Source organism: Carcharodon carcharias, chromosome 16 (assembly GCF_017639515.1).
Source record: "Carcharodon carcharias isolate sCarCar2 chromosome 16, sCarCar2.pri, whole genome shotgun sequence".
Classification (NCBI taxonomy): domain Eukaryota; kingdom Metazoa; phylum Chordata; class Chondrichthyes; order Lamniformes; family Lamnidae; genus Carcharodon; species Carcharodon carcharias.
Genome location: NC_054482.1, coordinates 107926937 through 107954170, shown reverse-complemented (window position 1 = coordinate 107954170; position 27234 = coordinate 107926937). Strand labels below are relative to the sequence as shown.

Genomic DNA, 27234 nt, shown 5'->3' with positions numbered 1-27234 from the left:
TATGGCAATCCTCAGCTCTGTGACATTTACTTTAGTCACTAACTAAGCCTGATATTGTGTTCTTGTAGCAACCTCTCAGCCTGTGACAAATACCCATCTACTGTCAATGACCTGCACTAACCCCCTAGCCCTACCCCAGTGAGTGCTCTCCTGGCAAGTGTTCTACTCCTAATTTCCTCTCCTGACAATTGCCCCCCCCCTCCCCCCCAGCAAGTATCCTGTGACAAATGCTAACCTTTCACAAGTGCAAAGACCTCTGTGATGCACCCTTTTTTAATACCCTTTCTGCAGGTAGCTTTGCCAACATTTAGCCCAAGTATATGCACCTGAATCAATGCGACTAATGACTTCTAACCCAATATTTGACCAATGGGAAGAGTAGTCCTAGTGTCCCCACAACACTCTAAGCTTAATTTGTATCTCTAACCAGAGGCTCTCAGAACATTCTAGGCCTAAGACCATTCTTCTAGCTAATCAGCTTTGCAGCCCATGGCTTACCTTCTAACTGATGAAGTATAAATCTTTGATGCTCTGGAACATCTAGTCCTCAAGCCACCCTCCTGGCCAATCAACATGGTAGCTTTGGCTTCTCTTTACTGTTCAGCTAGACTTGCTGGAGCCCAAATGTACAAATGTATCTTAGTTATAACTTCAGTTCACTCCCAGGCGATCTTTCTTAAAGCTATATAACTGCCAATTTTAAGACTTTTTTAACAACATTCCCCAAAATTCATGAATCATCCCAATAATGCGTACAAATTAAGACTTTGCCTCATTAAGCTTATTAATTACACAAATGTGTCATTGAGGTGAAGCCTAACGGTGTCCTTGGTAGAATTGTTCCATCCGGAGAGAACCTGAAAGTGAGGTTGAGGGGTCGGAATATGACTAGTGTAACATGATGCCTCATGGCTTGAGGTTAAAAGTGGTCGATAAATTTCCAGTATTTAATGGTAATAGCTAAAATCATATGTCAAAACCTGAAGCCAACTATTTCTACATTAAGGAACTGACAGTAAACTCAAAATTCATCTTCACTTGTTCAATGCATGAAGCCTTAAAAGCCCAATTCTGATTGTTTAAGGTGAACTAGAATGTGTAACACTGGGAAGTAAGAGAATAAGCTGCATTCCCTTGTTATGGTGTGCTGTTAAATGCAATCTAGGGCAAACCATTGTCTTTCTTATATGAACAACCTGCAGAGCATTACATGTGTAAGGAAGAGAAACAGACAGGCTGGAGCTCAAAACTCAGATTGCTAGATGTTTGCTAGATAAGGGATACAGAACCAAAGCAGAAAATTGCAGTTGAATTACAGATCTGTCATGATCTAATTGAATGCCTGGGGGAGGGGGGGTCAAGAAGAGAGAAGAGCTAGGTAAAGGGCCAATGATAGGCGGAGATAACCAGAAGATGTCACAGACAAAAGGACAAAGAGGTGTTAAAGGTGGTGATATTATCTAAAGGAATGTGCTAATTAAGGGTAGAAAGCAGGACGAACAAGGTACAGATAGCCCTAGTGGGGGTGGGGTGAGGTGAAGGAATCTAAAAAGGCTAAAAGGTAGAGATAAAACAATGGATGGAAATACATTTAAAAATAATGGAAATAGGTGGGAAAAGAAAAATCTATATAAATTATTGGAAAAAACAAAAAGGAAGGGGAAAAAACGGAAAGCGGGTGGGGATGGAGGAGAGAGTTTTAGATTCCTTCACCTCAACCCACCCCCACTAGGGCTAATTGCCTTGTTTGTCCTTCTTTCTACCCTTAATTAGCACATTCCTTAAGATAATATCACCACCTTTAACACCTCTTTGTCCTTTTGTCTGTGACATCTTTTGGTTATCTCCACCTATCACTGGCCCTTTACCCAGCTCTTCTTGTCCCAACCACCCACCCCCCCCCCCCCCCCCCACACACACACACACACACACACACACACACACACAACCAAACCAGCTTATATTTCACCCCTTTCCTATTTTTACTTAGTTCTGTTGAAGGGTCTTGAGGACTCGAAACGTCAACTGTGCTCTTCTCCACTGATGCTGCCAGACCTGCTGAGTTTTTCCAGGTATTTTTGTTTTTGTTTTGGATTTCCAGCATCCGCAGTTCTTTGCTTTTATTAGGAACAGGTCAGTTCTGTTGAAGAGTCATACGGACTCGAAGCGTTAACTGTGTTCCTCTCCGCAGATGCTGCCAGATCTGCTGAGTTTTTCCAGGTATTTTTATTTTTGTTTTTTTATAATTAGGAACAGCCCTTTGCAAACGTCTGGCCCTCAAAATCCAACAGATAAGGAATTTAAATGCATTTAGGACTGTGGTGACCTGGATTAATAGGGTTTGTAGGCTGTAATTTGGTCCCTTTTGTCGTGTGCTTTTGTACTGGAGCTACCTGGCTTAGTTTGGACAGTGTCTTATTTATACTTGGCCTCTAATCATGTTCCTAGTCCAGGAAATTGCTCTTTGCATGTGTATTTGCATGCACAAAACTGCATGCAGTCACCAAGCAACACAGGATTTTTGAGAGTCTTGCACCATTCTCTTTTGAAGCCTGATTTGGGACTTGTATTCAGAATATCGACACCACTGTGTCAGCCCAGGTGAAGTGGGACTTGTGGCAGGACTTCCAAACAGCCTGTTTTACAGTAAACAGCAAAACAATTTACCGAGTCCATTATCAAAGAGCCTGTATGAACTACAGCAAACTGAGTTCAGCAACTTCCCCTGATAAAAGCAGGATGGATTTCTCCAGTAAAACGCAGCAAGTGGAAGATATTTACATGATACAAATTAATTATTTCTCAAAAAAATGTAGTGAATGCTGGCTAGTTACATAATGCAATGTGGGTAAAACCAATCCCAGTCACTTGCAGCAGTGCAGGCTCCAGTATGACCGATGACAGAATTACTAGATCATCTTCAATCTGGCAGGGAATAGCATGTAACTGTATGCACTATAACTCTGTTAGGAAGGTCAATTTGCAAATCTGCTTTGGGAGGTCATGTGTTCTACATACTAAACTCCTTCATGTCAATCCAAAGAGATTTTAAATTTTTTCAGCCTTGTTAGCAATGGCTTGAAAACCTTGACTAGAGAGGTGAAATGTTTGAGATATTTTAGCCCTTCATTGAGAAGTTATTTTTCTTTCTGAAGTTCAGTCTTTTGAACTGGAGGTGGTGATAGAGAGAGATGGAAATCCTGAGGTAAACTAAAATGAATGAACGAAGGTTGTTTTTGCTTGTCCACATGAAGTGAAACCATCCAGCTGTATAATTGTAGGCTTGCCTGTGTTGTGTTTGGAGAAAGCATTTACGTTTCATTGCACTTAAGGTATTACAGAATGCAGAGTGATAACTCGAGCTAGGTTGAAGTTCTGTGGGTGGTAGTTGTTGGGCTGTTTTAATGTGATGTGTTTGTACTTTGTAAAGGAGAAGAAATGCCAGGCATATGTAATCAGAGTTTTTTCAAGACAGGAAAGAGAAAACATGCAGTGAAAATGAGAAGTGCTTGGTTATTTGGTAATGAAGAAAAACTACTGACAAAATGGGTGGTCCAAAAGAGGGCTGCCTGATTCCTTCCTATTTTTGCGGCTGCCTTCTGTCTCGTAAGACGATGATTTGCACTGTGGTGGTCAACTCCATGTTAAACATTGCCTGGTGTGGCTCAGAAGCCCCACACTGGCTTGGCAGAGTCTGCCATTTGCTGCAGAGGAAGACACTGGGCTGAGAAGGTGCATGATTTGTTGGCCTCTGTTTTCTCAGGGCCCTCCTGTCAGCCAGCTGGGTTTTTTGGTTTCTGCCCTTCTCTTCCAGTGTTTCCAAACAGTCAGCCTTTAGAGGCCACGGCTGTCAGCAACTGTCTCCCAATTGTCAGATGTCCACCATCTTCATATCTCACTTGCAGTTGTCCTTGTAGCACAGGTATGGAAGCCTAGGAGATCGTGACCTAGTAGCCATATTACCATACAGAAGGTCTTTGAGTGTACTGCCATCATCTGTCCAATGAACATTGTTGAGCTAGCATAGGCACCGTTGGCTTAGCAATAAGTGTTTGCTGATGGAATTAGCACGCTAAGGATCTCTTTGTTAGTGACCTTGTCCTGCCAAGAGATGTTGAGGATACATCTGAGACAGCAAAGGTTTTTTAAATTCATTCACCGGATGTGGGCTTCGCTGGCTGGGCCAGCATTTATTGCTCATTGCTAGTTGCCCCTGAAAAGGTGGTGGTGAGCTGTCGTCTTTAACCGCTGCAGTCCATGTGGTGTAGGTACACCCACAGTGCAGTTAGAAAGGGAGTTTCAGGATTTTGACAGTGACAGTGAAGGAACGGCGATATATTTCCAAGTTAGGATGGTGAGTGACATGGAGGGGAACTTCCAAGTGGTGGTATTCCCATGTGTCTGCTGCCCTTGTCCTAGATGGTAGTGGTCGTGGGTTTGTAAGGTGCTGTCGAAGGAGCCTTGGTGAATTCCTGCAGTGTACCATGTAAATGGTAACGAAAACAAAAAATGCTGGAAAAACTCAGCAGGTCTGACAGCATCTGTGGAGGGACAGAAACAGAGATAACATTTTGAGTCTGTATGACTTCAGATCTAAAGGGAAGTAGAGATGTGGCGAAATATATACTGATTAAGTGGGGTGGAACCGGTGAAGCTGGATAGAAGGCCAGTGAAAGGTGGAGGCAAAGTAGAGATGGCAAAAGATGTCATAAACAAAAGGTCAAAGGTGGTTAATGGTGGTTGTACTAGCTAAAGGAGGTGCTAATGGTGACATTAAGAAAGCAAAATGTGATAATGGCTGGACCAGGATAAGCACTCTGGAAAGTGACAGATGGCCCTAGGAGTTGGGGGGGTGGGGGAAGAAAGATCGAAAATCGGCTGAAAGCTCAGGATAAAACAATGAATGAAAATGGAAATAAATTTAAAAAATAATAATAATGAAAATAAGTGAAAAAAAAATTAATGAAAATTATAAAAATAAATAAAAATGAATATGGAAAAATGGGGAATGAAAAAGGGGGGGTGGGGATGGAGGAGAGAGTTCATTGTCTGAACTCAATGTTAAGTCAGGAAGGCTGTATAGTGCCTAATCGGAAGATGAGGTGCTGTTCCTCCAGTTTGCGTTGAGCTTCACTGGAACATTGCAGCAGGCCAAGGACGGACATGTGGACATGAGAGCAGGGTGGTGTGTTGAAATGGCAAGCGACAGGAAGGTGTGGGTCATGCTTGCGGAGAGACTGAAGCTGTTCCGCAAAGCAGTCACCCAGTCTGCGTTTGGTCTCTTTAATGTAGAGGAGACCGCATTGGGAGCAGTGAATGCAGTAGACCAAATTGAGGGAATTGCAAGTGAAGTGCTGCTTCACTTGAAAAGAGTGTTTGGTGAGGAGGGGGGATGTAATGGGGCAGGTGTAAATGGTACGCGCTGCTGCTACATTGCATCGGTGGTGGAGGGAGTGAATGTCTGTGGACATGGTGCCAATCAAGCGAGCTGCTTTGTCCTGAACGGTGTCAAGCTTCTTGAGTGTTGTGGGAGCTGCACTGATCCAGGCAAATGGGGTGTATTCCATCACACTCCTGACTTGTGCCTTGTAGATGGTGGACAGGCTTTGGGGAGTCAGGAGGTGAGTTACTTTTCGCACGATTTCTAGCCTCTGACCTGCTCTTGTAGCCACAGTATTTATTTGGCTAGTCCAGTTCAGTTTCTGGTCAATGGTGTAACCCCCAGGATGTTGAATGTTGTCGGGGTCTGACCACTGTAGGGGAGTGCGCTGAGGACGCAGGCTTGGTAGACTTGCAGTTTGGTCTTCTCATTAAGGTTGCTGTTGTTCCACACACTGTTACTCAGCTTGGACATAACAGCTGCAGCTTTTGTAATGTCCATGTTGATTTCAGCATCGAATGACAGATTGCTGGTGATTTTGGAACGTAGATATGTGAAGTTATCAACAGTCTCCAGTATCGCATTGTCAACGCTGATAAATAGTTGTATGGCAACTTCCTGGACCATGACATTTGTCGTCCTGATGCTGGTGGTCAAACCAAACTCTTTACAGGAATGAGAGGGAGTGTCCATTTGCTGCTGAAGGTGTTCCTCATGTTAGTGTGGCACCTTCAGCGTATAGCAACTCTCTGATGAGGACTTGACACACCTTTGCTTGGGTCTCAGGCAAGCAAGGCTGAGCACATTTCTCAGTTCTGGTATGTAAGAATGTTTTCTGCATATGGACTGAAGGCCAGCTGCAAAGAGAAGGATTTGCCAGTGTCAGTGCCAGAATACAATCCTGTTTGACTCCACTGTGGATCTCAAAGGTTTCTGATGTTGCCCTGTCATAGCCGACCTTACCCATCACGTTGTCATAGAAAGAGGTGATCACATTGAGCAATTTTGGTGGGCAGCCAGTTTTCTCCAGCAGCTTAAATAGATCACCTCTGCTGACATAGTCGAATGCCTTGGTGAGATCGATGAAGGCAGTATATAGTGAGTCTCCTTTGTTCACAGCTTTTCTCTTGCAGCTGTCGGACTGGGACAATCATGTCAATTGTAGATCTTCCAGTTCTGAAACCGCACAGTGATTCATGGTAATTGTGTCCAGCCAGGACCTGCAGTCTGACATGGGCAGCACTGGCAAATATTTTTCCCACAATGCTCAGCAGGGCGATGCCTCGATAGTTGTTGCAATCACTGCAGTTGCCCTTGTTCTTGTACAGGATCACAATCTTTGTATCATGCAGCTCTTCCATGATGGACAAGCTTTCTATGGTGTCTAGAGCTTCCTCGGTGACAGTGTTCTCCCTAGATTACAACTTGAGGCAGTTTTCCACCCATCTCTCCAACTGTTAATGGCAGTCGGCGATGACCACCCCTGCCTTTGTTTCCTGTGGAACCGTTTTCTTTGCTCTTGGACCTGTTGCCTTTTCGGTCCCTTCATACGTGCCCTATCATTCCCTGTGTTGAAGGACATCTGGATATTCCAGCAAAGTTTTGTCCAGTAGTCGTTGGCACATAGCCTAGCCATCTGTTACTTTGAGCAGCTCTTAATGCAGGCAGAGTTTTCTCACTCAGATCTCTCGTGTAGCTACTGAGAGTGGACTGCTTGGCTTCAATGACAGGTTCCACCACTGTAATGTTAGCCTCTAAGCAATCAGCATTTTTCTGTTCTCGCTTCGCATTTGTTGAGGGTGCATAATTGTAGATGGTGTCTCCAAGTTCTGTATCACTTCTGCACTCTGTGTAATGCTGAAGAGCACCTTGTCAATTGAGTTAAGGAGCTGTTGGTTTTTATCTGGGTAGGCAGTCTGTCTGACCTCGATAAAAACATGGCACTACTTTGAATGAAAAACTCCGAGGGTTGCATCCTCATCCAAGTACACACCGGGGAGCAATCTGTATCGCAGATGATGCTGTTATAGTTGAGAGTGCTGTTCAGAGAGCCATGTCTGGTGATGATCAGATCCAGCTGATGTCAATGCTCTGACCTTGGATGTCTCCAGGAGACCTTGTAGCATGGTTTGTTCTGAAAGGTGTTAGTTACTTAAAGCTTACGGTAGCAGTAAAGATTAAGTAGTGTCTGTCCTTTCTCATTTACATTTTCCTGGGCCATGGTGTTTGAGTCAGGAGGGCCATGCCTCATGGTCTATGCCCACTCTTGAGTTGAAATTCCTCTGTAGGTAAAGATGTTCTGACTTTAGGGATTCTGCTGTTGGCAGAGTCAAACTCCTGATAGAACTGGCCTTAACTCAAAACAGGGCCAATTAACCTCAGAAGTAGAGGGGAAGAGGACATGTTTTGAATTATTTGTGGGAGTGGTTCTATCATCGAGAGTTCCTTACAGCGATGCCTGCATCTTGCCCTCAGGTTTTCTCTGAACTCTTTCCCCTACCAGGTGAACATGTAATGTTTTTCTGTCAGTGATCCGTTCTCAACTAGCCAGGTCTCTTGCAGGGAAGCTATGTCAATGTTCAGCCTATCAAGTTCCATGTCGATCATGGTTGTCTTGCATGCGTAATCAACTAGCTGCAGGTTCTGTCAATCCCGTGCACATGATTGCAGCTTACCAATGGAGGAATTGGCATCTCCTTGTTTGTTTGCTTGGTGCAAAGGATTTGATCCACTTGTTGATTAGAGACTAAGCCCAGTGAAGCAGATGCACTGTGGCGGGTCAGCACCTTGCGAATCAGGACTGCCTGATTTGAGGTGGACAATGGCCAACCAGTGGGACACCATTTGAGACAGCCCATAGCACCCATTCTCTGTGCCAATCAATTTGGGCTTATCACTCAAACTGCTGTCTCCTGTGTTATGTTAACAGTCTACAGCAAAACTGGAGTGTCCCCTCCAGGGTGCAAACCTTGGCAAAATTTAAAGTGACCCCAGGCTGCTCAAATGTTAGGATCCCCCTTTTGACATTCCTGTTTAAGCCCATAGGAATGTAAAGCACTTGGTTGCAGGAGCTGTTGGATAGATGACATATTTAGTCATTGGTCTGCATTTGGGCTCCACTCCAGATTTTTTGTCAGGGTTTAGTCCCTTAAACTTCATCTGTCCCAAGATATCCACAAAGATATATTCGCCCATTGCCGGGAGTTTGACTCATGAGTGCCAGGGTGTGTCCCCATGCCAGTGGACCTGCACACTGCATGTCTGGGGGCCAAACCTCGTCCAGGTTCCTCTGAAGCTTTAGCCTGGGGCCATGTGGGACCCAGCTTGTGGGTGTCGCCACAAGGAAGGCAGACCTGAGGACTTGCTCTTGGAGAGGCTGTGTACTGACCGGGCGAGACTTATCTATTTGGCTCGCTTTTTCACATTGTTGTTAGCCAGTGGTGTAGGCTGCAACTGAGAAACACACTAGCATACAAAAAGCAGAAAGTATGCTAACTCTCTTTACCCTACACATTATACGCATCACATCGACCTGTTGTGTGTCTGACCTATAGGTGCAAAGGTTTTCAAACTTGAGACTCTGAAGGGGATCAGAAATATCAGATTTCTCTCTCATCCGTTGGTAATTTTCTTTCTCCGGTACTGGACTTTACAATTACAGAATTATTAGAGCACTCAAGGAGGCCATTCGGCCCATCGTGTCTGCACCGGCTCTGAGCATTTCACCTCGTGCCATTTTCTTGCCTTTTCTCCATAGCCCTGCAGATTGTTTCTTTTCAAATAATCACCTACCCACTTCTTGAATGCCTCAATTAAACCTGCCTCCACCACACTGTTGGGCAGTGTACTCCAAATCCTAACCACTTGCTATATGAAAAAGTTTTTTTTACTTGTTGCTTTTGCCAGTTATTTTAAATCTGTGCCCTCTTGTTCTCGATCCTTTCACGAGTGGGACACAGTTTTTCCCTACCTGCTCTGTCCAGAGCTGCTTATTTCTGCTAATGTTTGCTAGTAAAACTATGAAATAACTGTTTACTTTGGGTAGTCAACACCTGTCTTTTTGGGCGATGATGTGTCAAAAATTACAGGGGAAGCTCAATTATCAATGTTTGTGGGGTGTATTCAGGAGTATGTCCATTCCTTACAAGGGAGTTCCTTGGATTGTCAGTAGTTGCCAGGGGGTTTTTGGCATATAAATGTTTGGAAACCCTGCTAGCGAGACTACTGCTGGATCTAAGCACACAACAAACACAGCAAAAAGAGGGTGGCACACCAAATAACCAGCACTTCACTAAAGCATAATAAATGTGAGAGATTTTTGTAGTTGCCCACTCGGATTGAAAACCTCCATCTCCCAATTTTGGATTTTGTCCGTCCAAGTTTTGGTTGTGTCTGGCGAGAACATTTTGAGTTGAATTACTTGGTGCTTGTCAGACTTGTCACTGTGAGCAGTTTCATATAACGGGTTAAGAGTATTGCACATTGTTAAAGCATTAACGCAAACAAAGTTGCATTTATTGTTGGGCCTTTAATGTAGCAAAATGTTCCAAAGTCTTTTACAGAGCCATAGAGGAGCAGAGGAACAGGGATAAGCCGTTAGCTCCCCCTGCCCCCAGCCTGTTCTGCCATTCAACACAATCTTGGTTGATCTGTGACACGACTACATATACAGTAATTCCCCGCTTGACGTAATGGTTGCATTCAGTGTACTTTAACTGCTGTTGCAGCAGAGATTTCCAAATTCCCACCACCGTTTGTGTGTAGATGTGTGTTTCCTAACTTCACCCCTGAAAGGCCTGGTTTAGGCCAGAATTGGAGGAGTGGAGGTATCTTGAAGGATTTTGGGGCTTGTGGATGACCATTTTATAATCAAGGCTTTGATTAACTGGAAGCCAACGTAGATCAAGCACAGGGGTGGTGATGGGTGAAGAGGACTTGGCCCAAGTAACGTCACAGGCAACAGTTTGGTTGACGTCAGGTTTACTCAGGAGAATGTGGGAGGCTGGCTAGGAGGTGGCATAGTCAAGGTGACCAAGACATGCGTGAGGATTTCATTATATGGACTGTGGCAGGGGTGGAGTTTAGGTGATGTTACAGTACTGGAAATAGGCGATCTTAGTGAGGCTGTAGAAATGTGGTTGGAAACTCATCTCGGTCATATGATACTAAGATTTCGAACAGTCTGGTTCAGCCTCACACAATTTCCAGAGCGGCTAGGGAACAGAATTTGTGTTGGACCCCAAGGACAATGGCTTTTGTCTTCCCAGTGTTTAGTTGCTCATCTTGTACTTTATGCTGGACAACCAGTCTGACGGTTTAGAGGCAGTGGAGGAGTCGAGAGAGATGATTTCTTCTGTTGGATCCATTTGTATTCCTGTTCCCTGCAAACCTTATGCCTGCCTGTATCCTCTGACACTGGCTTATTCTTTTGTTCTCCACTCTCCCCACATTGGTCATTCTGTCAGTCACTATGCTGCCATGCAATGGAGCTCCCTCAACAGCTCTAGACCAACCTTTCAAACTCCTTGGAGATACCTCTCTTCAGTGTTTCAGTCCCTTGCCCTCTCTCCCTCCTGCTCCATATCCACTGCACTCTGGAAACATCTACATGAAGCGTGTTAAAAGACTGGTGCACTCCATTATGGTGCTATACCTTTTTCGTGCTTGCCATGTTGTTTTGTTCATAACTAGCTGCAGACGAATGTTAACGCAAAGCAGTTTTCTTTTTTGAAAGCTTAATTTTGTGATTTTGGAAACGGGGAGAAAAGTATTCAAAATATAAAAGCAAAGAACTGCGGATGCTGGAAATCCAAAACAAAAACAGAAACAAAAATACCTGGAAAAACTCAGCAGGTCTGGCAGCATCGGTGGAGAGGAACACAGTTGATGTTTCGAGTCCTCATGACTCTTCAACAGAACAGAATAACAATATTAAGATGCATAGAATTGAGGAGGGCGGGGGGGGGGGGGGGGGGGGGGTGGCGTGAGAAGAAAGAGAATTCTATTCAACATGGAAGGAGCTAACTGATGCTCTCCAAACCTTGTTCAATAGTTAATCGTGATATAACATCAGCTACTCAAAAGTTTTTTTTCATATATTTCCCAGCAAACACAATTCTAAAATGCAGTGCACAATGGCAGTGTTGTTGCAGCTGCATAAACTACTCAACCCTATTGTTTTCCAGTTTGTTCTCTGTTTAATTTGGGAGGAGTAGTAGTAAACCGTTAGTTTCTCACAATGATTTCTCACGCGAGCATTCTGTTCGGGCATGGCCACAACAGAGCAAGCAGAGAGGTAGGAAGAGCAAGACTGAGGACTCTTGTCTTGCCTGGTGGAAGAATGAAGCGTGAGAGCAGGGTGCTTGCTGATCCTCTCGAGAGTGGGAGGTGGTGCAACCGAAAGTAAAACTTCTGAGGGAAGTGGATCTTTGTTGCAAAAAACTCTTCCCATCTTTTGTAATTCATTTTTTTCTAAAGACTTGTAGTCATCCCTCAGGTCACCAGGAGACGAGAATCGTTTTCGGACAGGTCTTGTCATTGAACAGGTGTTTTGAAAGGAGGAAAAGACTTGCGTTTATGTAACGCCTTTCACATTCTCAGGATGTCCCAAAGCACTTCACAACCAACAAGTGCTTTTTAAAGTGTAATCATTCTAGTAATGTGGGAGACAGACGAGGTGCCACAGTGACCAGATAATCTGCCTTATCAACGTTAGGACGGATGCTTTGGGGTTTTGTACGAGAGTCATGTCCTTCAGGGTCACAAATTAAATCAAGCAGACAACATCCATCTGCTCCATCCGTGCCAACTCCATGAGCATGCTTCATAAAAGTCCTGCCACCTCGCCTGGCACTTTAGTCATGTCTCAGCCCCCTATTCCAGTGTAGAATCTGCCAGGGACTGCACAATACCCACATTATGTTATGCTCTAGTTTTCTGAGCCTTGGTTTAATGTCTCGTTCAAAAGACAGCAAGTCCCAGAGCGCAGCACACTCTTAAAATTGCACTGAAGTGCCAGCCTAGATTATATACTGAAATTTCTAGAGCACAACATGAACCTGCAACCTCCTGACTAAGGAGGGGAGAGTACGACCCCCTGAGCCACAGCTGACTCCATGTTTGATAGTTGTTCTCAAATGAAGATGGGGGCAGATATTGGTCTTACCCACTTTTGTATTGCTATATGCTCCCACGTGACTGGCCTTCTGTAGATGGCAGCTCCCTCAACATACACCTGCTGGATTTGTTTCTTGTGCTGGGAGAAAGGAAGGCCCATTCATCACTGGATCTTTCTGGCGTGCTGGGGGTTTTTATCAGAGCTAGCAAACCTACAGATGCCATAACAGAAGCCTGTTACGGTGATTGACATTGTGAAGCTCAAGGTCATAGATTGTTGCTCTGCACATGTGCTAGCTAAAGTGCTCTGGTCAGCTCAATGCAGGTGCGGAATATTAAAACTCCACCCACAGAGCCCCCAGTTCACAGGCTCAGTTACACCGCAGGCTGTGAAGTTTCAATAGCTTTTGAAAATGTCTTTTGACTAAAGACCATATGAATCTTGTACTTTTCAATTGAGGCTGAACTTTAATTCACATGAATTTTCCTTTTCTTAATTTGGGGCACCGGAATTTACTATGAGCAGGCCACTCTGCCCTTCTAAACTTTTCTGCCATTCCATTTGATCATGGCTGATCTGTTTGTCAAACCCATTTATCTCCCATATTTCATACTCCTTGATACCCTGATCTGACAGAAATGTTTTAACCCCCTCCTTGACCCCAGCTGGAATCCGCTTATTTATTACAAATCATTGACCAAACCTGAAATATTCTTGGCCAGAGTAACTCAGCTACTGCCTGGAAAAACCCGCTAAAACATCACAGACTCCCTAGATAATCCCCCAAGATATCAAAGCCTTCCTGAGACATTGTACTCCCTTGGATAATCTCACTGGCACAGTGTAGCCTCCCTCAATGACTCCCCGCGACATCAGAAACTCCCTGGATAATTCCCCTGATACATCATACCTCCCTGGATAATCCCACTGAGTCATCGTAGCCTCTACTATACATGTTTTCTAATACAGCGCTTTGCAGATATAAGACAGTAGCACTTATTATTTTTGCATCACTGGTAACAGATTATTTGACTGTTTCTTTCAATGCAGTTCATGTTCTATTTTGCACGGCTATTGAATTTATGGTTTTTCTGACATTGATTTTTATTGCCACATTCAATTCTAATGTTGCATGGGATGCAGTAAGCAATTGCCTCAAACTATGCTTATTGAAATGACTAAGAGAGTACTGTTTTTAAAAATTAGCAAGCTACAGCATAATGTAACAGCGTGTTGAAGGAATACTTCAGGGAATTCAATCACTATCATTATTACTGCGACACACTGCTTTTTCTAGTGTGCTGTTACTTTCAGGCAAGTAAGACACAGTTGGCGGACCAGAGTACTACTGCTGAATGTGCATTGTGGCAACAAACTTATAACATTCCTTTTGTCACTTCTGACTGGTTATATTTCATGTGGTAAGAGTGTGGGACCTGTGCCACAACTTATTTTGATAAGTCACGATAAAAAGATCTACGAAATAAGGACAGGAAACACTGGAGGTGTACACATCAGCTCTGCCAGCGCTTGAAATTATTTGAACTTCTCTACCTTGTGTTCAAATCTGCCCCATTACCTCATCTGTTATCTCTGTAACTTCCTTCCATCCCATAACTCTCTCTGAGACCTTTGTGCTAATTCTGGCTAACTGTGGATTCCCAATTTTCTTTGCCCCCCCTATTGACAAGTGTACCCTCAGCTTGGGCCTGAGCTTTGGAATTCACTCCTTAACTCTGTCTGCCTCTCTCCTACTTTAAGATGCTGCTTACACCCTACATTTTCAATCAAGCTTTTGGTCACTTGTCCTATCATTACCTTATGTGGTTTGGTGTAAAAGTTTGTCTGAACACTCCTGTGAAATGTCTTGGGCTGTGTTAAAGCTGCCATATAATACAAAGTTATGGTAGTGCCCCAAAAAAAAGTGCTTTTTTTCAGCTGGAGACCTGTCTCTGATGTCTATTTCCAACATCTATTTTTCTTTTGCTTTTTCAAGTTTTAACAATATGCTCCAAGTGTGGCAATCATCTGGTTGGGAACTTTTCAACCATTACTTGGTGTGAAGATCAAGCCATGTCAGGCTATTGACTTAATGTGGCCTTAACTTCGGCTTTGAACTTCTGTTTATATGTGCGTGCAACCAACGTTACTCTTCATTTATGTGAAAGCTATACTAGAACACATTAGGCACTCATGATCCTGAGATTGTTTATAACTTCAAGACATGAGTAAGTTTCCTGTTGCACTACAATGTGGAGCAGTGACCAGACCAGATCCCTGGGATGGTGGGAATGTCCTATGAGGAGTGGTTGAGGAGACTGGGAATATATTTTCTAAAGTTTAGAAGCATGAGAGGTGTTCGCATTTAAGTATACAAAATTCTTACAGGGCTCAACAAAGTAGATTCAGGAATAAAAACAAAAAAACTGCGGATGCTGGAAATCCAAAACAAAAACAGAATTACCTGGAAAAACTCAGCAGGTCTGGCAGCATCGGCGGAGAAGAAAAGAGTTGACGTTTCGAGTCCTCATGACCCTTCAACAGAACTGGAAGGCTGCTTCCCATGTCTGGGGCGGGTTGGGGGGTGCAGGGGTCTAGAACCGGAATTGGGGTTGGGGGGGTGGTGGGAGGAGTCTTGGAATAAGAGGTAGGCCATTTAGGACTGAGATAAGGAGGGATTTCTTCACTGAGGGTGCTGAATCTTTAGAATTCTCATTCCATAGGGCTGTGGAGGCTCAGTCATTGTGTATGTTCAAGACGGAGATTGATAGGTTTATAGATATTAAAGATATCAAAGGATATGGGTACAGCGTGGGAAAATGTTGAGGCAGAATGGTGGAACAGGCTCGAGGGGCTGAATGGCCTACTCCTATTTCCTCTGTTTCTAATGAGGTGTTTAATTCTTATGTCAGTGCAATGCTAAATAATAAGTACTGTTTGCATCCATAAACGGAATCAAATTGACTTATTTGCTGTGTAAAGTGTGATCAGTTACAGCAATAAAATCAATAATAAATTGCAAAAATACTCTGACACCCTTCATGCCATAAAAAGAGTGTTTTTAACATTGCTGTATTTATGTCGGACATTTGAATAACGTCAAAGATCGTGGATGTTTGTTACATTGGACTCAGTGCCCTTAAGGTTTTTTTTTCTGTTTCTACTTCAGTTGAGAAAATAGTGAGGCGCTTGGTATTTGAAGACTCTTCATTGGAGTCACCTGTTTATTCCTTTTACAGACTTTCTATAGAATCAGATTTTAGTCATGTATTGTTTTTTTTTGTTATGATCTATTGTCATCCATATTGACTGGCAACCGTAAAATACAGTGCATACAGGACTACTTGGGAACATAGCGTGCCTTTATAGTGTGTGTTTGACATGGCGCCTAATGTTGAATTAACTTTAGTGTCCAAGACACTTGCTTTTCTTGTTTTTGCCTTTTTTGAGGCCAAAGAAGTCCTGTTGAAGCGCAGTTTCTGTTATAAGGTACAAAACACTACAGCCACTTTATGCACAGAGAGCTCCCACAAACAGATATTGAATAAATTACCAGACATCTGTATTTAGGCAATGGTTGAGGAATATCTTTTGACCAGGGTACGTGGAGCACTCCCCTTCTGATGTGAGAGTGTATCTTTAAAAAAAAATCAGCCAAGCGCAGTCTATTAACTCTTGCTATAAAGTGTGCCTAAGGGAGAGAAAGTTGGATAAGAATAGATTCCAATCCAGTAACCCATGGTCAAAGACCCTGAAAATTCTCACGTTTGTCACCTGACTAATGCCTGCCATGGCAGGTCCTAGAGGATGATTGGCAATCATAGTGCAGCAAGGAGTCAACGCCTTCAGTTGTGGTGAGAATTTCAGAGAGAGATGATAATAATGAGGTTGGCTCCATGCAGTGAATTACATTTGACATTTGTGCTTTTCTGGAAAGACACCTGTTGGAGGGCTAGGACAACCTTGTAAGGAGGCAAGACTAATAGGGGAGAGTTACTGCTGGCGACCTCTCCTCCAACAGGCTGGATTCTGGGACAGTTTGAACTTTTGAAGATTAAGATTGATAGATCTTTAGGTAGGATATCAACAGATTCAAAGCCAAGGCATGTAGGTTGAGTTGAGGTACAGATGAGCCTTGATCTAACTGAATGTTGGAGCAGGCTCATGGGTCTAAATGGTCTGTCTCTATTCCTTTATCGTTCAGTGCCCAGTGTTCCATTGTGCAGTGGCCTGGGAACCGGTTGCCTTGATGCCACCTTGACTGGATGTGGTGTGGGTTGATGGGAAGGCTTGGACAGGGAAACTGGGAGGAGAGTATTGCCATTTTTCTTTTAATTGGCCAGTTACAATATGTTAATCATTGCACTCCATGGTTCCCAGTCTTACTGTAATTGTATCAGTCTTTGAAACTTCACCAATCGTTCCCACATCATCTAGTTATGCCCTTCTTTGCCTTACTCTTGGTCTGCTGCCAGTGACAATCTCCACCTTTCCTTGCACCTGCACAATGTGCCCAGAATATGTCCACTAATCACAGTCTTAGTATTAAAAACAAAAAAACTGCGGATGCTGGAAATCCAAAACAAAAACAGAATTACCTGGAAAAACTCAGCAGGTCTGGCAGCATTGGCGGAGAAGAAAAGAGTTGACGTTTCGAGTCCTCATGACCCTTCGACAGAACTTGCGTTCGAGTCCAAGAAAGAGTTGAAATATAAGCTGGTTTAAGGTGTGTGTGTGGGGGGCGGAGAGATAGAGAGACAAAGAGGTGGAGGGGGGGGGCGGTGTGGTTGTAGGGCCAAACAAGCAGTGATAGAAGCAGATCATCAAAAGATGTCAATGACAATAGTACAATAGAACACATAGGTGTTAAAATTAAAGTTGGTGATATTATCTAAACGAATGTGCTAATTAAGAATGGATGGTAGGGCACTCAAGGTATAGCTCTAGTGGGGGTTTTTTTTTTATATAATGGAAATAGGTGGGAAAAGGAAAATCTTTATAATTTATTGGAAAAAAAAGGGAAGGGGGAAACAAAGGGGGTGGGGATGGGGGAGGGAGCTTACGACCTAAAGTTGTTGAATTCAATATTCAGTCCGGAAGGCTGTAAAGTCCCTAGTCGGAAGATGACACCCTGGTCCACTCCTCCATCACCCCCTACTCCTCAACCCCCTCCTATGGCACCACCCCATGCCCACGCAAAAGATGCAACACCTGCCCCTTCACTTCCTCTCTCCTCACCGTCCAAGGACCCAAACACTCCTTTCAAGTGAAGCAGCATTTCACTTGCATTTCCCCCAACTTAGTCTACTGCATTCGTTGCTCCCAATGTGGTCTCCTCTACATTGGAGAGACCAAACGTAAACTGGGCGACCGCTTTGCAGAACACCTGCGGTCTGTCCGCAAGAATGACCCAAACCTCCCTGTCGCTTGCCATTTCAACACTCCACCCTGCTCTCTTGCCCACATGTCTGTCCTTGGCTTGCTGCATTGTTCCAGTGAAGCCCAACGCAAACTGGAGGAACAACACCTCATCTTCCGACTAGGGACTTTACAGCCTTCCGGACTGAATATTGAATTCAACAACTTTAGGTCGTAAGCTCCCTCCCCCATCCCCACCCCCTTTCTGTTTCCCCCTTCCCTTTTTTTTCCAATAAATTATAAAGATTTTCCTTTTCCCACCTATTTCCATTATATATATAAAAAAAACCCCACTAGAGCTATACCTTGAGTGCCCTACCATCCATTCTTAATTAGCACATTCGTTTAGATAATATCACCAACTTTAATTTTAACACCTATGTGTTCTATTGTACTATTGTCATTGACATCTTTTGATGATCTGCTTCTATCACTGCTTGTTTGTCCCTACAACCACACCCCCCCCCTCCACCTCTTTGTCTCTCTATCTCTCCGCCCCCCACACACACACCTTAAACCAGCTTATATTTCAACTCTTTCTTGGACTCGAACACAAGTTCTGTCGAAGGGTCATGAGGACTCGAAACGTCAACTCTTTTCTTCTCCGCCGATGCTGCCAGACCTGCTGAGTTTTTCCAGGTAATTCTGTTTTTGTTACAGTCTTAGTATTTCTTGGCTTGTGCTGTTTAAAAGGCATCTGATTAGTCATTCTTCTTGTGCAACTAACTTTCAGTATATCTAGGTAAGCATCGCTGAAATTACAGCCCCCTTTTTCTTTCCTGAGTGTTCAAGGTTCAGCTTTCACGTTTATACAGTTTATACTATTTTCCGTAAGTAACACTCGATCATTTCATGTGTTTGGCTACAATTTAATTTGACAGTTGCACAGAAATCACTTCATGTGGTACCATAGACATTTATCCTGTTGTGTTGTGATTGTGTCAGCTCTTTGCTTGATCAGTCTAAATAATGACACTCCCCGGCTGTCTCCCAGTATACCTTTGCTCCTCCTCTGCTTCAAACGTTTAACTTCCCATTAAAAAGTTTAAGCATTGTTGCCACAATACTTCCTGTAACAAAGGCAAAGCAGCAGACCTTGCGCCAACAGCTCTCTTGTAATAACTATCCTTCAAATAAGAAAATAATGAACAGCTGAAAACAGTTTAACCCTGTGTCACACATGGCAAAGTCAAATTGCAGTTAGGTGGCATTTGTGTGTAATTTGTTTAATTTTCTGCATCTAGCCTAACTTTCTCTTTTCTTTGTGTTCTCAAGGTTTTCTTCACTTGATGCTCATGAGGGAATCATGATGGTGATATCTTAGGGATTTGCCATAGTATGGCTACTTTTCGATCCCAGCGTGTTACAAGATCGTCAGTTGGCTCAAATGGTTTGGACGAAAACTTCTGCGGGCGAACCTTGAGGAATCGGAGCATAGTTCACCCGGATGATTCCTCCCCTTTTCCCCAGTTGAGGTCGCGGTCGCCAAAAAAGAAACAAGACACTGTACCACAACAGAAGGGCATAAACGGCGGGAAGGTTGCTGAATGCAAACAGCACAACGCTCGTGAGTCCTGGGCGAGCCCTAGAAAGAGGGGACTGTCATGTTCCGAGAAGGATAACCACGAGAAAAAGCCTTTGGACATTTGTGACCCGATATTGCCCGTTTTTAAACGGGTAAAGCGATGCTCCCGCTCGGAACCTGCGGATGGCCCGGAGGATGCATCGTTGCTTGTTAAAACTGAAAAGGCTTCACTTGAGCGAAAAAGCTCAGCCGCAAACAACGATGGGGACTTGTCGCAACTCAAGCGTGCTCGACGCTTTCTTTTACTGGATGATTGTGACAAAAGGGAGATCAAAAAGGTGAAAGGGTTGGATGGTGGATGTGACGACTCACCGCTGCTGAAAGAGGTACCCACTCACCAGGCTGCCAATGGGATCAATGAGAAAGATGCTGCTGCTGCTCTGGAATGCAGTGATTGTGAACCTCTCGATTTGAACAGTAAACCAAAATGTGTTGATGTTGATACATGTGCATCCATTTTACCAACAGAAACTGAAAACAGCAATTCAGGTGGCCGCTCACTGCTGCTTAATGGCAGTAAGGTGGCCACTGTTTCAGAGCCTGATGTGCCTTCTACAGATTCAGAGTGGGAAGACGACAGGACAATAAGCGACTGCCACTCTGTGTCACAACAATCTACCACAATTCTAGCAACTGAAAACCCATTGCAAATCAGGGAATCTGAGGAAGAGGTTGATGTTGTGGGATATAGTTTGTTCCAGCCAAAGGAACAGTGTTTTGAAAATGCCAGTTGCAGTATCGATGCTGCTCAGGATGTCGAACAGATCTCAGGGGTGCCTGATTCTTCTGCAGTGCTGGACTCTGGACTTGGTCCCTTGCTTGAACCTCAAGAACACAGGTATGCACTGAGAACTTCGCCCAGAAGGGCTGCAGTTAACAAGTGCAGCTCTCAAAAGATAAGCTCACCCAACAGGGACAATGGGCAGGTGGAAGACAAATCTCTCAGTCTTAATGAATGTGAAAAGACTGGAGGACCAGTAGTGGCTGCAGAAAATGAGCACTGTGCGAAATTGGAAGAGGGTGACTCTCAGGCAAAGGGAGAGCTGCCCCAGGACAGGGCTGGAGAATGTTTCAGTGGCAATGTGCCCGATTCATTTGCACAGCTTGGCTTGGACAGAGGACACTTGTACACAAGCAGGGAGAGCAGCAGCCAGCAATCTAGAGAAGAGGAGGAGGAAGAACCTGATGTATACTACTTTGAATCAGATCATGTGGCACTGAAACACAACAAAGAGTATGTGTAACCATGGTAACCATGACATCTGTTTTTTTTTTGTTCCTTGTTTTAAACAATGTCTGGTTTATCTATTTTCACAGTACCTGCTTCTCTCCCTGTCATTTCACAATCTACCTAAAGTCAGCTGTCCTGAGTAAGTATAGGAGGAGCAAAATCTAGTTGGAGTGCTCTGTTAACTGTTACCAATTGTTTGTTAATCACAAGATTTTTTAGCTCCTACTATTTATAGGCAGCAGACTGGCATCAAAGAAATTTGTCCACCAGATGGGGTATAACCTGAAGGCTGAGTTCCTGGAGATTGTGGGGCAACATAGCCCTAATGCGAGCAGCATAAAGTGCAGCAGCATGTTACTTCCAAAGATATAGAACCATTTAAAAGTGAAGAATCTGCTATTACAATGCAGATAACTAGTCTCGACATCCACCCCATGGATTGTGCCTAAGAGGAGAGACTGTAACCTTTGCCATTATTACAGAGGTCAGGATATATTTATGGACGTGGTGACTATTGAAGGACAGTGTTGGACTTGTTTTTCTTGGCTTTAGTGTGACAAATGCCCTTTTATACGAGTATATCCTTGCTGGAGTAATGAAGGCCCCCTGACTAATTAGTATGGATCCAAAGTGTATGATGGCATTCCAGTATTATTTCTTTCGTTTGTACTTGAGACAAATTCTTTTTCTCAAGCTCTGCTACATAATAAGGCATTAGTTTATAGAATTTGAGAGTTTGTTGGTAGAAAAGTGATGCTTTGAGTAAATCGATGGGAAAGTACATTCTGAGTCAGTTTTTAAAGATTCAACACCTTAATAATGGATAATTTGAAATGACTATTTTTACACTCAGCCATCCTGCCTTGGTAGCCAAAGCATTGAAGTAGAGGTTTTCACTTGCCAATCAGCCAGCAGTGTAACAGGTGCCTTGTAGTACCCTGACAATATAGATGCTGCGCTGGAAGGAAAGATTTGCGCTTGTATTGCGCCATTCATGTTTTAAAGCGCTTTACACGTTATGAAGTATTTTTTGAAGTGTTGTCATTGTGTAGGAATTGTGGCAGCTACTTAGTGCACAGCAAACTCCTATAAACAGCAATGAGATAATGATCAGGCGATCTGCATCAGTGATGTTAGTTGAGAGTTAAATATTAGCCCAGATACCAGGGGGGAATTCTCCTGCTTTTCTTAAATTAGTGCCATGGGATCTTTACATCCACCTTAGATGACTTCCATTTAACATCTCAACCAAAAGCTGACTTGCCCAAAAGTTTATAATCGGTGGTGTATACAGTTTTAGAAACAATAATCAGGGGGAAAAAATAACAGGTTCTTGGAGAGTTTTGATTTAATTAAGGAGAGTCAGTGCAGATTTATGAAAAGACAGATTGTATTTGACTAATTTAGTTGAATTTTTTTGCTGAAGTAAGAGGATTGCAGTGAGTATTCTTTACATAGATTTCAAGAAAACATTTGACTGTACCACATAAAAAGCTGGTTAACAAAATTGAAGCTTTTGGAATAGGAGGGTCAGCGCCAGCTTGTAAAAATCTGGCTTGAGGACACAAAACAGTGAGCCATGGTTGTTTTTCAGAATGTAGGTTGGTAGACAGCGATGTTCCCTAAAGATTGCTAGGACTACAGTTTTTAAAAAAAAATATATGAAAGACTTGTATATTGGAATACAGAGTAAAATTTCAGAATTTGCTGATGACACCAAACTTGGGAGGAATGGCAGACACTGAAGGTGATATCAATTGTCTGCAACTGGACATAGGTTAACAGAATGGGTAGACAAGTGGCAGATGGAATTTAATACAGAGAAATGTGAGGTGATGTATTTTGGCACAGTTCTAAAGAGTTTGCAGGGACATAGTGATCATGTGCATAGATCTTTGAACATGGCAGGCCATGTTGAGAGTGATTAGCAAAACATGTGGGATCTTGGTTTTCATTGGTTGAAGTATTGAGTACAAAAACAAAGAAGTTATGCCTGCCTCCCTTTAGTTCCGAAGAAAAGTCATATTTGACTTGAAACGTTAACCCTGTTTCTCTGTCTCCACAGATGCTGTTAGGCGTGCTGAGTTTTTCTAGCACAATTCTGTTTTTGATTTAAGTTAAGCTGGACCTTTATAAAGCTCTGGTTTGAGCTCTACAGAGAGCCAGCATGGAGTCGACAGGCCAAATGCCTTTCTCCTGCGCTGTAATGAATCTTATGGTTTTGGTCAGGTTCTACTAAGTTACTATTTTGATATAAATGTGCAGGCATTGGTGAAATCACACTTGAGCCCTTCTTTTGGTTGAGTACTTATTGGCCTGTGACGTGCCAGTACAGTTTTAAAAGTTGACATTACAAAGTACAAATTCTTGGTTTGAGCTTGTCACTGGTGACCATGCACTGTAATTCTCTCTCTTGTTGCTGCTGTGATTGTTATGATTTGAGGTGGTGTGCTCCCTACCATCTGTCGGTAAAAAAACTGTTTTCAAACTCCAAAAAAGCTATTGGCTTAAATTATGATTTCATCTCTTCTTCCATCCTGTATTGGTACCATTAGACAGTACTACAGCATTAAAAGCTCCAGCACTGCTTGCAGGTAGTCTGAGGCCTGGAGCATGGATCTGATATCTAGCTGTTAAACTGACCTAACCCTTTTAAAACCATTTCTCAGGCATTACTTGTGGGAAAGTGACTCCAATACATTCTGAGGCCAATTTGAGCACGATTGCCATTTGCTAACAGAAATATACAGATCACCAGATTGTTATAAATGTCTGACTCTAGGTCAAAAGAAAAGCACCCGGTTGCCTTTTTATATTGCTTTTGACACTTTGGTGGATGGTGCCTGGATATCTCTTAAAGTAAAATGTTGAGCAAGTACACTGTTAAATCCAAACAGTGAAGAAAGGTGGGCTTTACAAATCCTGCAGGGAGACAGGAGGAAGGATTCACAGGGATGATAGAAGAGATTGTAGAAAATTGTTTTTTTTTAAAAAGTTATTGAAGTAAAAAGAAAGACTTGCATTTTTATAGCGCATTTTGCAACCTCAGGACATTCCAAAGTGCTTTGCCATCATTGAAGTGCTTTTGAAGTGTAGTCATTAGTATTGTAGGAAATGTGGCAGCCAGCTTGTACACAGCAAGCTCCCAGAACAACAGTGGAATAATGACCAGGTAATTTCTCCTAGGCATTGGCTGAGGGATAAATATTGGTCAGGACACAGGGGAGAACTCCTTATCCCATCTAAAAATAACACCATGGGATGTTTTCTGTCAATGTAGAGCAGCGTTTCCCAATTTCTTTCTTGGTATGATCCCATTTTAATGCCTAAGACTTCTTGTGACCCTGGAGTGAAAATCTTTAGGGGTACAAGAGCTGTTGACTGGCATGGCGGGGGGGATGACTTCACCTATTGAGTTGGGGGTAGGGTGGACTTTAATGTTAGGATCCTGATTATTGATGCAATTGGACACTAATTATTAATTGAAATAATTCTTAATGTATTAGCATTATGATTATTGATGAAATAATTTCCTGATTGTTGAAGCAATAGGCAGTTGATTATTAATGCAATAGGAACCATGTTATTGATGCAGTTAGATCCTGGTTATTGATGCAGTTAGATCCTGGTTATTGATGCAGTTAGATCCTGGTTATTGATGCAGTTAGATCCTGGTTATTGATGCAGTTAGATCCTGGTTATTTAGGAAATATTCTGATTGTTGATGCAGTAGGTACTGGGTTATTGATGCAATTAGATCCTGATTATTTAGGAAATACTCTGATTGTTGATGCATTAGGTACTGGATTATTAATGCAATAATATATTGATTATTAATATAGTATTACCCTGAATCTTAAAGTAATAGAACTCTGACTATGATTGTAATAGGAACCTGATTGTTAATGTAATAAGATTTGGAGCATTGATGTAATAGGACCCTCATTAGGATTCCGATTATTAATGTATTATGATCCTGATTATTGATGCAAGCTGACCCTGATTATTGAAAAAAAGACTTATTACAAAGAAACTGAACACCTACCTTCTTACAGGCTTTTTTCAGTAGCAATCGGGCCTCAGAACAGGCTATTAAGCCATGCCCACCAACAAAAAAATGTGCGGATTTAAAGAGGCATTGCAGCTATTAGTATTCAGTCCAGGTTTAGAGGTCGTGACCCCAGAATCTCGTTTCCTACGACCCACAGTTTGTGAAGCCTTGATCTCGAGGGCAGACGGGACATCAGCTTAACATCCCATTTGAATAGCAGCACTTCTGACAGTACAGCACTCTGCTCTCTCAGGGCTGTATTGTACTGAGAATACTGGGATGTCAGTCTACCATTGTGTTTGTGTATCTGGAGTGGGACTTAAACCCACAGTCTTCTGACTCAGAGGCGAGAGGCCTACCACTGAACCATAACTGAAACTGAAATTAGAGAGGCAAAGAGAGACTCTGAAAATATTAAAGCAACTGAGCTCACCATAACACGAGAGAAATTCAGTACCACACGAGTAAGAGAGCAGTCACAGAAAAGTTGAAAAAATGCTAATAAGCTTGGAAGTGACAATGTGTGCAGAATGTTCTGAATGAATTTTTTCTCCCAACTATTCACATGCTGGACATGGACAGCCTGCCCCGCCCCCCCACCCCCCCCAAACAAGAATATACCAAGTAAAATCATTAACTTTGCCATAAATAAGATTTAGATAGATTAATCAGGCTCAAACCAGGCACCACACTATAAGAAGGATATGTTGGCCTTGGAAGGAATACAGATTTACCAGAATATTAACTGGGCTGCAAGGGTTAAATTGCACGGAGATATTACAGAAACTCAGGTGCATTACCTGGAACTTGGAAGATTAAGGGGTTATTTGAACAAAGTTTTCAGGATGTTAAAGGGAACAGATGGGGTAGATTGAAATAAACTATTTCCATTTGTTCAGGAGCTTAGGACACGGTTTGAAAATTGGAGCCAAGAATGAAATTAGGAAACATTTCTATACACACAGGGTGTTTTAAGTTCATAACTCTCTGTTAACAGCAGTTGGTGCTGAGTCAATTGTTAATTTTAAATCTAAGATTGATAGATTTCTTTTAGTATTAAGTAATAAGCTATATAGGACAAAGGTAGATATATGGCGTCAGATCACATCAGCCATGATCTTATTGAATGGTGGAACAGACTAGAGGGGCTAAATGGCCTCCCCATGTTCCTATCTTCCAATGTCTCCAGGAATGGATGGCATTTATCCTGGACCTCTGAGAAATATTTGAAAAGAGATTTGTGAAGCACTGAAAATCATCAAGGGTTGCATTGGACATTGCAGATGTACCAGAAGATTGGAAATGTGCAGCTAATCAATCCAGCTATTTTGCATGAAATGCAAGTGTTAGGAATAAGCTGAATGACCTTTTGTACAATAAGATTCCAGCAAACAATAGCCCAAATGGATTTAGAAGGGAAATATCCTGTCTGACCAACGTTCTCAACTTCTTCCGGAGAAGTGACAACCTAGCTGGACTTTGGGAAGCTCCATAATGGTATGCCTTGACTCCCAAAATGCTTTTGATAAAAGTTCCGCACACAGTTACTAATTAAACTCAAAGCTTTAGACATTCAGGGTATTAATTTGCATTTACTGTACAGAAATGGGCCATTCGAGCCCATAGGTCCATGCCGAAATGTATGCTCCACACATGCCTTTGCACCTTCTTAACCAGCTCTATTAGCATATCCTTCTATTCCTTTCCCCCTAGTATCTTTAACTAGCTTCCCTTAAATGCATCTTTGCTATTTACCTCAAATACTCTTGGTGGGAGTGAGTTCTCTCCCCTTTGGGTAAAGAAGTGTCTCCTGAATTAGTAAATCTTGGGAAGGTTGGAGGAAAGGAAACAAAAGATAGAGTCCTGTCAGAGTGGGGTGGTGTGCTGGATTGGGGGTTGATATATTGAGTGGGTTCCTCAGGGCTCAAGTGTATAGACTCTACTTGACATGAATTTACATCGGTGATCTGGACTCAGAAACCAAATGTAGAGTAGACACATTTGCAAATGATGCCAAACGAGGAGAGGCAGGTTAGAAATTACCAAATGAATTGAGCAATTTATGTGACTGGGTACAGCGAATGAAATTTAATACAGAACAATGTAAAATTTTGCGACAGGAAGAGAATAAAACTGCCAAAAGTACTCTGTATGATGGTGAAATAGCTGAGGATGGAGCTGAAAGATGCATAGGACTCTTGGAAAACTCTATGCTTAGCCAACCCAGAACAGCAATCAACAAAACCAATAGAATATTGAACTGCATAGCAAAACTGTAAAATATAAATCAGAGGTGATCAGTCTTTATGGTGTTCTTGTCAAAATGTACTTTGTTGCTCAGTAACCAGAAGTATGCAATCAAGCACTGGAGGCAATGCAGAGAAGAGCCTGAAGCTGATTGCCTGTGTCGGGAGCCTGATTAATAAGAAAAGGCTGGAGAAAGTTAGACTTT

General features: G+C 42.8%; 1 protein-coding gene across 5 annotated transcripts in view; it reads left to right on the top strand.

Annotated features, from left to right (window-relative positions):
• Positions 1–27234, top strand: part of zzz3 (zinc finger, ZZ-type containing 3) — a 110462-nt gene that overhangs the window by 30836 nt on the left and 52392 nt on the right. For all 5 annotated transcript variants that reach the window (XM_041208018.1, XM_041208019.1, XM_041208022.1 and 2 more), the window contains exon 2: positions 19191–20734. In XM_041208018.1, the coding sequence (XP_041063952.1) occupies positions 19254–20734 (1481 nt within the window). In that variant the 5' untranslated portion in view covers positions 19191–19253. The remainder of the gene's footprint in view (positions 1–19190; positions 20735–27234) is intronic.